Here is a 13,717-nt window from a genome sequence, read left to right on the forward strand (position 1 = left end):
TTGAGCTCATCGGTCATGTATGAAGCACTTTGACCTCCAGTAAGCTGCAGACAGGTGTCGTATGAATAAGGTTTGATTGATTTCTAAAGAACATGCTCATCTTCATGCTCATCTTAATCTTCATCTTCATCATCTTCATCTTCATCCCAATGAATCTTCTACTGCTGCATTTCCCAGGAGGGATAACTGGAGCTTTTATTTCCTAATTAATGAGACGTGTTTCCTGTCTCCTGCAGATGATATTTTGGACTTGATGCAGTTTGACATGTGTTCAGTGAAGACACTGGTTCCTGGTTGTCTGGAGAACCAGCCTCCTGCTCGGCCCCAGATCAGTCCGGCCTGGGGTCACAGCGCCCGGGGTCTGCTGATGCTCTTCACACGGTCTCACAACCAGGAGCGAGATGATGACAATAATCAGCAGAGACACAAATACACAACTTCGATTTTCTTTAACGACCTGAGGCTTTCACCGTTTTCAAGTTGCATCAAAAAGAAGCAAGAACAGCGGATGTTTAGTACTTTAGCCTTCAAAATAAAAGTGTCCAGACCGGTCCAATTATAACCAATGAAATACTTTTTGTTTCTGTGAAAATGACTCATTCTTATTAAAGGGTTTTCAATGCTTTGAATTCAATTATTTTCACGTCTTAAATTTAATTTACAGAGGGTTATACGTTTGTAAACTTAAAGTCAGAATATACACTATTAGAGTTGTGTATTGTTGTTATATATCATTATTACTTTTCATCATTGGCTCCTCGACTCAATGGTCAGTTCTAACAAAAGCTTAGTTAATCTTTCGTTGGTTAATCTGCTCATCAATTAATCATAATTGGCTTAAATGTGGAAATGGTCATTAATTATACATGATCAAATGCTATTAAGAATTATTGATAAACAGCTGTGTACTAAACATTTAATGCCAGTATCAGAAGCTTAATAGAAAAGTTATTACAATTCAGTTTTTTCACTGATTTTCCTGGTGATTCATTGAACAGAATGACCAGGAAAATTAATTTCGTGATACAAACATAGATCTTTAAAAGTCTAAGGAGGACTGTTAGTTTACAAATCTTTTTATTTATACACATTACAACACAAAAATGTTTCATGTTGGAACTTGATGGCAGAAATTGAATATTAAATAATCCTAGTGATCTTTTCACTTGTGTGTTTCATTCTAAATTGTACGAATTGTTGTTTTCTTTACCCTAGAATTGGCCCCTTTATATTTTTAGTACTTTATATTGGAATATTTTATATTTAAATAGGCCGCCATGTTTTTTTACAGTGGCCCAGACTGGACAAACTAAACCTTTTGAGTTTTTATAACAACTGAAGCTACCGCAGGTTTTCTCTCATGTTCGAAAGGGGGGGGGTGAGGGGTGTTCAGCTGCAACATGACACTTCACCACTAGATGTCGCTGAATCCTACACACTGAACCTTTAATATATGTGTATAGATATAAGTGTGTATTGTGGGCACTGTTGGGGTTCTCTATCATTTTGAAGGTATGTGAAGTGCCTGGAGATAATGTATACTATGATTTTTACTATGTTTTATTCTGAAGGCGCAGACCGGAAGTCTCATGTGGTTGCCTCTCTCTTGACCTCTCTCTCTCTCTCTCCCCCCCCCTCTCTCTCTCTCTCTCTCCGAGACGCTCCGGAGGAAGGAGGCTCTGTGGAAACTGTGGAAACCGGAGGACATGCGGCGTCTCCTGCAAACTTCACCCGAAAGTAACTTCACTCCGAGCTGAACAAAGACCTCGAGGGAAGGGAGGAGGCAGAATGAACTGAAGAGGAGAGGAAGAGGAGGAAGAGGAGGCAGAGGAGGAGGAGGAGGAGGAGAGCCGTTCACTCCCATTGATCCTGCACCGAGGTATCGATTGAAGGCCTGAATTTATAATAACTCATCTGAGCTGATTACAGATAAAACAGATTTTATATCAGGGCGAAGGTTCGGTTCATTTTTAAAGTTGATTCAGGAAGCAAAACAAAATGTGTGAACGAGTCTGTGCATGTAGATAATCTAACACACACACACACACACACACACACACACACACACACACACACACACACACACACACACACACACACACACACACACACACACACACACACACACACACACAGAGAGAGACACACAGAGAGACACACACTTTAAATGTCATGAGTTACCTTATAAGGTTTTTGTCTTCATAAGGAAAACAATAATGTGAGAGTGTAAACAGATGTAGGTCCCCACAACATAAGCAATACCTGGACACCACACACACACAGACACACACACACAGAAACACACACACACGACTTTAGAGGACATTACATTTGCTCACATTGATTTTCTGGAGACTCTAAAACTTAACCTAAACTTAACTAACCTAACTTTAACTTGAACCTAACGTAAACTTCGCCTAAACCTAAGCTTAACTTGAACCTAACCTCGAAACATGTCTTCTTTAAAACTCAATGATTCACATTATGTGGACTGAAGGAAGACAAGTCCTCATAATGTGTCTGTAGGAATTAGGTCCCGGCAACATGAGTCAATACCAAGAAACCCCCCACACACACACACACACACACAGAGGGAAAGGTGTGTGTCCTGAGCCGTTACCATGACCACCAGTGTCTCACCTGATGAGACACCAGTCCAGTCATCAGTATTAAACAGCTGCGTTCACTCGGTCTTCACAGTTAAAGCCGACATCGTCCTCTCGGATTTAAAGTTTGTAAACACGTCACAGCTTTTAAACATTTTTTTTCCCAGAACACGAAGCTTCTCATCAAACTCCGACTGAATAAAAAAAACCCACAGAGAAAATCGAACGTGAGAAGCTTCCCCTTCAGATCCACTTCACACTCCGTGTTGATTCAACGCTCTGCCAACATGTCGGTCCCATTATGTTGTTGTGTTGAGTTTCATGTAACTCGTGGGGGGAACTGATGTCGATGACTCATCACAAACAATTGACTTAAGGTTTATTGAAAACATCGTCTGCTTCCATCGTCTCAAATGAGATCGGATTTAGTTTTTCTTGGCTTTTTGTCCGTTTCCTGTAAATTGAATATTTTAAACCGACTTTATCTAAATGTTTGTTCAAGCAAAAAGGGGAAAAAACATCTGGAAGACGACCGATAGATGGTTAGGATTTTATCAGGCGATATCACAGATGTATTGATATTGGTTTATATTTCTTATTTGTGACAGAATATAAAGCAGTAATAATCTCCCCTGGTCCCCCGCCCGGAAACAATAACCACCTACATTTATTCTGAATATAAAGAACATTAGTTAATATATCAATAATAAAATCGACATTGTCTCAGAAATCCACTTTTGCTTGGGCTTCACATTTAATCACAACTAAATTGATAGGTGCCTTAAATCATACTTAAGTATACTTTATACACTTCATACTTAAGTACTAATATAATTAACTTACTCACTTTCATAGTTGCCAAAAAAACTTGATCTGTCTCTTAATTTGAAATCTGTCTGGTTATTTTATACATAAACTGATCCTCAAATATGTTATAAAACTAACTCTTTACAGTGAAAAATATTTCACTGTCTATATATATAAAGTAAAAGAGTAATAGGGGTTTTATTAATGCTGCACATTGTGTTATATATGATTCTCTATCATACACAAACATCAGATGGTCAAAGTGTAGTCCTCCCCGTGTCCTGCATCCTGCTCAATCCCTGTTTGAGCTCTACACTCATTTCCATCATGTTGTATTTGTCTCATCCAGTTACAAAGATGGTAAATAGTTAAAAACAGCTTCCTCTGAGTTTCAGCTCTTCTCCAGATGAATGTGTTTCAGATCCCACTCACAGCCAAGTTGGCAGGTCCGTCTCAATGTGGTTTTATGATGTGCAGTTACTCCTGCAGCGATCACACGCGTGTGGGACTTTGTGCCGACTCAAACATTTTTGAGCTCCAGCTCCGCGGTTCGTCGACGTTCCTCGTTGTATTGTTGTGGTTTTTATATTTGTGTGTCCCCTGCAGGGCGGCTGTAGTAAATATGCAGGCTGCTGCTGCTGCTGCTGCTGCTGCTCTGGCTCTGACTGTCCTCTTCAACCTGGACGGCCTCAGTGCCCTGCAGTCCAAACCCAGCACCCAGAACCACGAGGACGGACACACTCAGAACAATGAGACAGAACCGGAGCAGAAGAAGAAGAAGCAGCCGCACATCATCTTCATCCTCACAGACGACCAGGTGTGTGTGTGTGTGTGTGTGTGTGTGTGTGTGTGTGTGACAGAGCCAGCATGAGTGTGTTTTCTTAATTCACAAATGTAGATGATGTTTTTGCAGCATTTACGTTTTTCACGTAACCAGATGTTAATCTTACGTCATAGCCAACCACAGATTGAGTATTTTATGACGGATTATGAACCTGATTACTTGAACCCGGTTACCATAACCTGATGACCTGAACTTGATCACCTGGATATCCTCCTCCTCCTCCTCCTCCTCCTCCTCCTCCTCTTCAGAAGAAGGATTGTTCTTTCTGCTGGTCGCTGATATAAAGCTGCAGAGTTGAAATAAGCTCCTGCACATAAAGGACATATTCAGAATATACGCACTGAAAACCACTGAGGGACATTCACGTCAGCCAAACGTTAATGTAAATAATATAAACAATAAAACATGTCACCGACCTCTCGAATGTGTTCGTGACTCTGTGACAGGGCTTCAATGACATCGGCTACCACAACCCCACCATCAAGACGCCCACTCTGGACAAACTGGCGGCGGAGGGAGTGACGCTGGAGAACTACTACGTTCAGCCCATCTGCACGCCGTCACGCAGCCAGCTCCTCACGGGCAGGTACAGACTCTTTACTGGCCTGCTGGGGGCGGAGCAGTGGACCAGTGGATCCCAGCTGAGCATTAACAAAGTCCTCTTGTGTTCAGGTATCAGATCCACACAGGACTGCAGCACTCCATCATCAGGCCCAGCCAGCCGAGCTGTCTGCCCTCGCACATGGACACGCTGCCCGAGAGGCTCCGAGAGGCCGGATACACCACACACATGGTCGGCAAGTGGCACCTGGGCTTCTACAGGTGAGGACTGAGCCAGTACTACTGATGGATTCATATAATCTGCATTGATCATTGATTATTTACTCAAACACTTAATATATATCAACACATTCCTGGGAGTTCCAGCTACTTTCGTTTGGAACTTAATATTTTATCGTTAAAAGCCAACGTGTGGATGATCTCTTTGTATCTACATCAGGTCAGTGACAAGCCTCACCACTAAATCCTACACACACTGACGTTGTCATCCTCTAAACGAGTTTGTCTGATGAGTTGTGTGTCCGCACGTGAAGGCAAAAGTATTTATAGTTGAACTGAGCGGCCAAACATGACGGTGGGGGGAAAGGACGGGGGTGGGGGTGGGGGTAATTGTTCAAACATGTGGATAACTGCACACGTTCAGACGTTCTCTCCTCAGGGACGTTCATGGTGTTGAACTTGGATGTTCACGCACAGAGCGACAGGAACACGTGTGTGAACAGTGGAAAGAGAAAATCAAAGTTGTGTTAATCTGATGTCAGGAAGGTGAAGGTGTGTGGTGTGTGTGGTGTGTGTGTGTGTGTGTGTGTGTGTGTGTGTGTGTGTGTGTGTGTGTGTGTGTGTCTCCACATCTCAGGTTCATTCTGGGTCTTCAAGCCTTTTATCACAGCCTCACAGGTGGGATTTTGCAACTATGCAGAACCTTTACTGCCGGAGCTACGGAGGTTTTTCCAAACATGTAAATCGTCAGGTGATAAATTCTGCTGTTTATGTGACACAGGAATAACAAAGTAAAAGTCCTCCTGCGTTATATGAATCTCCATATGAATCGATAACTCTCACTATGGCAGTAACTGGGGCCATTTTCGAAAAGAACAGCGTGTCCAGAATCCAACCCTCAGAACATGTGGTATCTCTATACCTTCTCAGCCGGTTGGCAGCTCAGCCAAGTAATAAATATCTGCATGTGCACATCCAGCAAAAGACTCTAATGATCATAAATAATCTCGTTTATTATAATTCTGTCTGAAACCCAGCACACGAGTGTTGAAGTCCAATCAAAACAAGCAGAGCTTCATGAAGCAGCTCTGTTAGAAAGCAGGTAATAAAGAGAAAGAACTAAAACTAAACCACAGTATTCATTTTGTTCTTTTTACATGTTCAGCTACTAGTAGCACTGTAATACTGCTACTACTACCACTACTACTAATAACTTATATATTTGGATTTCTACAGCACCTTAAGGAACCTAATGCTGCTTTATGAGGTAAAGAAAACACAGGAGGGAATATTTAAAAGTAGAACGACAGTGGGTCGAGTTAATTCTTCCACCAAGACTCAACAGTTCCCCACCAAAACCAGATTTAAAATTCACTAGATCCAGATTTTTATTTGGATCTGCAGCTAATTACACACACTCATAAATATCAGTCCCATAAACATGTCTGATTTAAATCAAGATCCATGACTTAATCAGGACGTGGAGCAGGACTCTGGTGAGCCGGTCCGTGATTTGTTTGTCAGCACGAGGACACTGGCGACGCCGTTTCTGTTCTGCAGCTGCAAATGATTTCACTTTCTTCCAATGATCACTGACTGTCCCACGCCAAGAAACACAGGAAGGAAGAGAAGAGTATCGAGCTGCTAACACCAACGTAAAGAGGTTGCAGATTCAAAAACTAAAAAGCATCCATTGCTTTTCTAAGACCTCAAGGAGACATTTGACTGTGAAATACTTCTGTAAAGTTCTGCTGTAAAACAACACGATGGAAATCTGACCCTCACTTTACTCCATCTTTCACTTCTCCTCCAGGAAAGCTTGTCTGCCGACCAGAAAGGGCTTCGACAGCTTCTTTGGTTCTTTAACAGGAAGTGTGGATTACTACAGGTACTTTTACGAGTATAAATACTCTTTGATACTCACAGTGAATAAACAGATATCTGCGCAACTCACATTTGTCCATCGGCCTCCAGTTACGGGTCGTGCGACGGCCCGGGGGTGTGTGGGTACGACCTTCACGAGGACGAGGGCGTCGCCTGGGGCCACGAGGGGAAATACTCCACCATGCTGTTCACGCAGAGAGCTCGCAAGATCCTGGAGAGCCACGACCCGGCAGGCAGGCCGCTCTTCCTGCTGCTCTCCCTGCAGGTATCACGCCGACGTTTGTTTGGATCAGAAATGTAATTACTTCATACTTAGAAGACAAACATTCATTTGGACCCGAGGAGGAACTGGTTAGATTCTGGTGGTCAAAGGTCGAGGTCACGTTGGCCTCTTCACCACGATATCTCAAGTCTGCCTCTGGGGGATTTCTTCAATTTCTACCAGTTGTCACTCGGACTCAAACGTTCACTGATTAGATAGAAAGTCACAGTGACCTCATGTTATTGGGAATAATGTCGGGAACACCTGGATTTATACAGTCACAGGGCTGTAATTCTACTTTCTCCAATTATACAGGCAGATATTTGTATTATTCTCTAATAAATTCAGAAAATGATGTGTTTTGATGCTTCGTTAGTTTGTGTCTGGATTCTGAGAAATTGGAGAAGTTGGAAAAAACACAGAGTCCATGTTAAAGTGTTTATTTGTTTGACGTTCGGCGACGAGCATCAGGAACTTATTTAGAAACTGGCTCATCTGAACTAGAACCGTTTTCATTAAAAACACGCAACACACAGAAAATGTAACCTGATGTTGGAAGTATTTCACCTCAAAAGAGAGCGAGGACTGTTTATTATGGATTTTGTTTTTATGGCAGCTGAGTGCGTTTGATTTGGAGTTTGGGATTTTGAGGGGGGGACAAAGAAAATATGGAGAAAATGTAGATGATGTCATCACGAGGAGAAGAAAAATAAAGAGCAGTTGTACTTGATTTACTCGTATTTGGGGGGAGGGAGAGAGTGCAGGGGCATTCTGGGAAACGAGAAACTAGGAAATCAATAACTGAAGCAAGGAGGTTAAAAAATACTTTAAAAAATAACTATGTCAAAGTTAATTTTCGTTTAAAACCACGGTGGGTCTTGAAAACTGTTATTGAGGGATGAATGTTTTCCTCCAGGCCGTCCACACCCCTCTTCAGCCTCCGAAGCCCTACATCTACCCCTACCGGGACATGGCTAACGTGGCCAGGAGGAAATACGCCGCCATGGTGTCCACGGTGGACGAGTCGGTCCGAAACCTCACCTACGCTCTCAGGAAGTACGGCTACTACAAGAACAGCGTCATCATCTACTCCACGGACAACGGGGCCCAGCCGTTTACAGGAGGCAGCAACTGGCCACTGAGAGGCCGCAAGGTATCGTTACATTAATGATCGGGTTTGTGCAACAGTTTTAATTATTTAGAGATAAATTGAAAAGCCAAGTTGTGGCAAATGGCAGAGACGCCAATTAGCTGTTCTAAATATAGTGGAATGTTTTTTTAAAGTCCACTTATCTTTACGCAAAAAAAGTTATCTTCACTTTCTTTATTCGAGTGTTGTAAACGTGGCTGTGTTTGTGTTTTCAGGGCACGTACTGGGAGGGGGGGGTCCGCGGCGTGGCCTTCGTGCACAGTCCTCTGCTGAGACGCAGAAGAAGAGTCTCCAAAGCTCTGCTCCACATCACGGACTGGTTCCCCACCCTGGTGGGTCTGGCTGGAGGAAACATCAGCCAGGTCAGTGAAGCTCAACACAACCTGATAACAACATGTTTGTGTTGGATCTTTTGCTGCTTTTCTTTTTACCGTCTCAGCGCTTTCATAGTTTGAAGTCACAGATGTTGACAAGCCGACCTCATCAGTGACGGCTGATAAAGATAAAGATCGGATACTGACGACTATTTTATTGTGTTGTAAAACCAGAGGCTGTAAATAAAGATGGACGATGTTACACTTCCTGCCACGACCCAAACAGGAAGCCAACATATCCCAGACATGAAACCCTTTTAGTTTGGTCCATGTCCCATCCATTAACATGGAGGAGGCGGGTTCGATGAGGACTACTGCAGCCCACCATTAGGGGGCAATAGAGACACTTTGGCTCCACTTTTTCTTTACATAGATTCAGACTGTTAAAGTTCAGGTTGCAGTGCTACTGTAAAACTGATAAATCTGCTCTTGACCTTTTGTGAAATCTGCACTTTGTGTTTTATTTCATTGGAAAATCAGTGCAGCTTCCAAAAAGCTTTGTTGGCTCGATGTTCAAATAGATTTCTGTCGCCAACGCAGATGAGTCAGACTGTCGTAGTTACACAAATCGGAATAATCCCTGAGGAGGCTCCTGTAGTTCGAGTCTGACCCGAACAATCTCCTGCTGCGTTCTTCATATTCTAAAGGCAAACTCAGAAACATGTCCAGACCCAATGTTCACGTCTCCTTCTCAGAGTCGAGGCCTGGACGGTTTTGACGTGTGGTCGACCATCAGTGAGGGGAAGGAGTCGCCTCGTCAGGAGATCCTTCACAACATCGACCCCCTGCACAAAGCGCCGGCTCAAACCATGAAATGGGACGCCGACACCGACGGAGACTCAGGTAACTGACACCGTACCAAAAGGAAGGGACAATGTAAAGGACCCATAGAAAGGAGGGATGAATGGAAGATAGAGCCAGTGTTCCTTATAGAAAATGAAGCGATTTCTCTTTGTCTCATTGGTGTTTTCTGTGATTTGTCAGGACGCTTATCGAAACGTCGGACATTCAAGAAGCCGAAGAAGAAGATTCTGAAGAAGCAACCGAAGAAGAAGATTCTGAAGAAGCAACCGAAGCAGAGGTCAGCGCTCAAGCTCAAGAGCATGAAGAAACCTCAGACATTTCCTCATCGTGTCCAGAAACCAAAGTCCAAACTGAAAGTTAAACCTCTCCCAAAAAAGAAGCCCAAACCTAAACCTCAGACCAAAGACTACGCTCAGCATCAGTCCGATCACAGGTTCAAGTACCGCTCCGCTCGTCTTCCACCCGCATCAGGAACATCTGACCCCAAGTCTCAGCCTCGGGTCCAGTCAACTTTAACACCCAAGTCCAGACGGACCACATCCCAGAAGCAGAACTCAGGATCAATTCAGCCAAACTCCAAGACTCAGCTCAAATTCCATTTAAAGTCAAAGTCCAGGAGGACGGTGTCCCAGCACCTGAACGAGTCCCAGCCTGGGACGTCCCCGCCCACACCCCACACAACGCTCCAGTTCAACCCTGAGCCCTCGCAGACCCTGTGGGACACGTCGGTCCAGGCTGCCATCAGGGTCGGAGACTGGAAGCTGCTGACGGGAGACCCAGGTCACGGAGACTGGGTCCCGCCTCAGGTATTCTGACAGATTGATAATCAGGAGGTTATGTTTTCAACTGCGTTACTCAGTTATTTTTGTTAGGCAGCAGGATTACGCTAAAACTAGTCAGCAGATTTACCAAATTTAAGAAAGAAGCGATTCAATTTCTGATAAACGTCAGATCCAGGTGATTTGATAACTTTCTATAACGTGGCGATAGGACAGGATTCTTTTATTGGTCTGTTTCAACACGTTTTCATCCTCAGGTTCTCCCCACTCTCCCTGGTCGCTGGTGGAACCTTGAACGCACCTTCCCGTCCTTCCACAAATCCTCCACCCACAAAAACATCTGGCTGTTCAACATCACCGGCGACCCGTACGAGCGGCAGGACGTGGCGGACCAGAGGCCAGATGTGGTCCAACAGCTGCTGGCTCGGCTCGCTTACTACAACCAGACGGCCGTGCCGGTTTACTTCCCGCCCGACGACCCTCGAGCCAACCCCAGTCAGCACGGCGGCGCCTGGGTGCCCTGGGTGGACGAGGATGAGGAAGAGGAGGGGAAGTATCAGGGGGTTTACAAGAAAGGGAAGAGCAGCAAGAAGAAGAGGAAGAAGAAGAGGTGCCCGCTGTGCAAGCTGAAGTCGTTCTTCCTGAAACTGAACACCGGGATGATGTCCAATCGGATCTGAGGCTTCCACTCACGACATGAACGTGACTTCAGCACTTTGAACTTTTTGTCTCGTTAACCCTTAACTTCAATGAAAAAAGTGGTAACCGTGGTAACCAAGTGAGTGAATTCCACGACGTTCAGTCGACGTCTTTCAAGAACTTTATCAAACGTGTCCGTTCACTGGCTTCACTCGGTTCCTTTTTTATATTCTCTAAACTACTTCATTTTAAGTGTATAAATAAAGGTGGATGATGCGTCTCCGCTTGTTGTCACTGCGTAAAAGTGAAGCCAAAAGCGCAGCCGCATCACCGCCTCCTGGTGGACTGAAGTGGAACAGCTTGTTGTAGCCATCAGTTGTATGACTTTTACCGCAGCCGGCCACCAGGAGGCGATCCAGATGATTTGGCTTCACTTCGAGGAGCCGTCATGTAGAATCTATGAGACAAATCCAGATGTTATCGTCATACATGTGCTGTCAAATATCTCATCTGAGATTTTTTTTTTACATTTAAATTTTATCGTTCATAAACTGACGGAGTTCTTGAAACAAGAACCGACTGTGATTGTAAAATGTTAATTTACACTGTAAACAATTAAAATGTGTGAAACAGAAAGACTCATTAAAGTGATATTGTGAGTTGATGTTTACAGTAAGTGTCATAGATCTACAAATCCAGATGTTCATAGTGACAGTGCATGATCCTGATGTTAAATCACTATGGTTGTTTTTCTTTGGTCATAAACAAGAAAACATCACAGAGGAGTTTATATATTTTTTATGTTTTCACTTTATTTCCAGTGGTTTCAGATGTTTTTGTACTTTTGATTTTCAGATATTATAATGTGTTGGTTTTCTATGTGTGACACAGGCCTCCAGATACTGTGGTTGTTTGAATGTGTCGTTAGTGACGAGCATCTTTCTGACTTCAACACATCCCACTGTGAACAGCAGAAACTGCCATTTGAACGTATATATTACATTTTATGCAAAGAGGTAAAGTTCTGACACAAACGTTCATATTTAGATTTTGAAATTCAAACAGTTTTAGGGGTCGAGTTGAGTCTCTGAGGTTGTTTGTTTGTTTTAAGTGATTATCAGAAGATGTGTGAACCCAGTGAAATAAACCAACAGCTAAATAAAACTGTGACTGCTCTGTTTGTACTTTTCCTTGAGACGTTAAATAATCTCTTCGGTTTTTAACGACCTAGTTTCAATAAAAGAGGTTTTGCAGTTTTCAAGTTATTCTGCGGACAAACAAGTGCAATGAGCCACAGATGTAAAGACTGTAATGATTTAATTTTTCCAATTAAACCTCACACGTTCAGGAAACAGGTTAAAAAAGTGTTGAAGCTTCATGAGCAACATCTTTGAAGTTAGAAGTTTTCGTCTCACCTCTAAATATTTGGCTGTGTTTGCTCCATATTTAACAAACCACACACACACGTGGCTGTTCTGCAACAGAACGCGTCAGTGTGAGCGCAGAGTTCCTGAGACACACTGGACACGTTCCTCCGCCCTGAGCAAATAAAGGTCAAATTAGATCAACAGCGACTGGGTCTCTTTATTTCGTGTCCGCTGGCTTCACCGGGCCTCAGCTCGGATTGTAGAGGAAAGTGTTTGTAAGTATTTTACGTGTGTGAGATGTTCTTCCTGCACAGAGGCCTCGTCATTGAACACGAGTGCAGCTCAATGAAAGACTTCACTGTCAGCTTCAGGTCAAAGGTCAAAACTGAGGCCCGAATGTTTTATGACCTAAATCTGGAGTCTGCACCTCTGACCTCCAAAGATCAATATCTCATACTAGTTATTCATGATATTCATTGGGAAAAAAAAGCTTCTAAACATATACGTATTTATTCAGATTGTCTGTATATTAAACAGGGCTCATTTATACTTACATGAAGTTAAGGATGGTTTAACCGTTATTTCCAAATCCGTCCAAATGCTCTTATTTTAGTTTAATTTCAAAAATAAAACTACTTTAAATGTAAACTTCTTCACGCGCTGCATATGAGAAACCCAGTTCGGCCACTAGGTGGAACCAGATATTAACAAATCCCTGCAGTTTGTCTCCAGAGCATCTTGAACAGAACAAACCTGAGAGACTCAGCTTCAGCTTCAGGGAGCTGCTGGTTCTGCTGGTTCTGCAGGTGAGACGTCAAAGTGTCTCTGAGCACGTCACTCACGTCACGTGTCTTTGTAACTGATCCACAGGGAAATGGAAGAGGAAACGTTCTCTCTCGTTTCCAGGAACCGTCAAGGTCATTTGAGTCAAGCTGCTGGTTTCAGGATGAAAAGTTTGAACATCAGGATCCTGAACTTTCCTGCACTGAGGTATGATCATCATCACTAACATTATTACTACATAGTTACTGTGTCAGAGCTGATTTATAGACTGTTTGTTTGTGTGCAACAGAGAAATAAGATAATCACTTAAAAGTAAAAGCATTATCAGCTCTGACACACACACACACACACACACACACACACACACACACACACACACACACACACACACACACACACACACACACACACACACACACACACACACACACACACACACACACACACACACACACTTCATGTCTCTCACCTCAAATGAACAGTTTGAATTAAAAACCTCTCTTCTCATCTTCTCTCTCACACAATCAGAGATGTAATGAAATCATGTGACCAACAATCTCCCTCTGCTTCCCTCCGGGGGAACCTGATGAATATGAGATCCACAGAAGTGGAGCACGTGGGCGGCTGTGAAATCAGGA

At 43.3% G+C, this 13,717-nt stretch overlaps 1 protein-coding gene across 1 annotated transcript; it reads left to right on the top strand.

Annotated features, from left to right (window-relative positions):
• The first annotated feature begins 1,651 nt into the window (after window positions 1–1,651).
• On the top strand, window positions 1,652–12,093 carry LOC118117897 (arylsulfatase I). The gene is made up of 11 exons (XM_035170546.2): window positions 1,652–1,879; window positions 4,020–4,230; window positions 4,704–4,843; window positions 4,930–5,079; window positions 6,851–6,925; window positions 7,012–7,186; window positions 8,100–8,336; window positions 8,549–8,695; window positions 9,403–9,550; window positions 9,692–10,317; window positions 10,548–12,093. Exons 2-11 carry the CDS (start codon window positions 4,036–4,038, stop codon window positions 10,968–10,970), a joined length of 2,316 nt encoding a protein of 771 aa, XP_035026437.1. The 5' UTR covers window positions 1,652–1,879; window positions 4,020–4,035; the 3' UTR covers window positions 10,971–12,093.
• Window positions 12,094–13,717: the final 1,624 nt, after the last annotated feature.

The sequence above is a fragment of the Hippoglossus stenolepis genome, chromosome 11 (assembly GCF_022539355.2).
Source record: "Hippoglossus stenolepis isolate QCI-W04-F060 chromosome 11, HSTE1.2, whole genome shotgun sequence".
NCBI lineage: Eukaryota > Metazoa > Chordata > Actinopteri > Pleuronectiformes > Pleuronectidae > Hippoglossus > Hippoglossus stenolepis.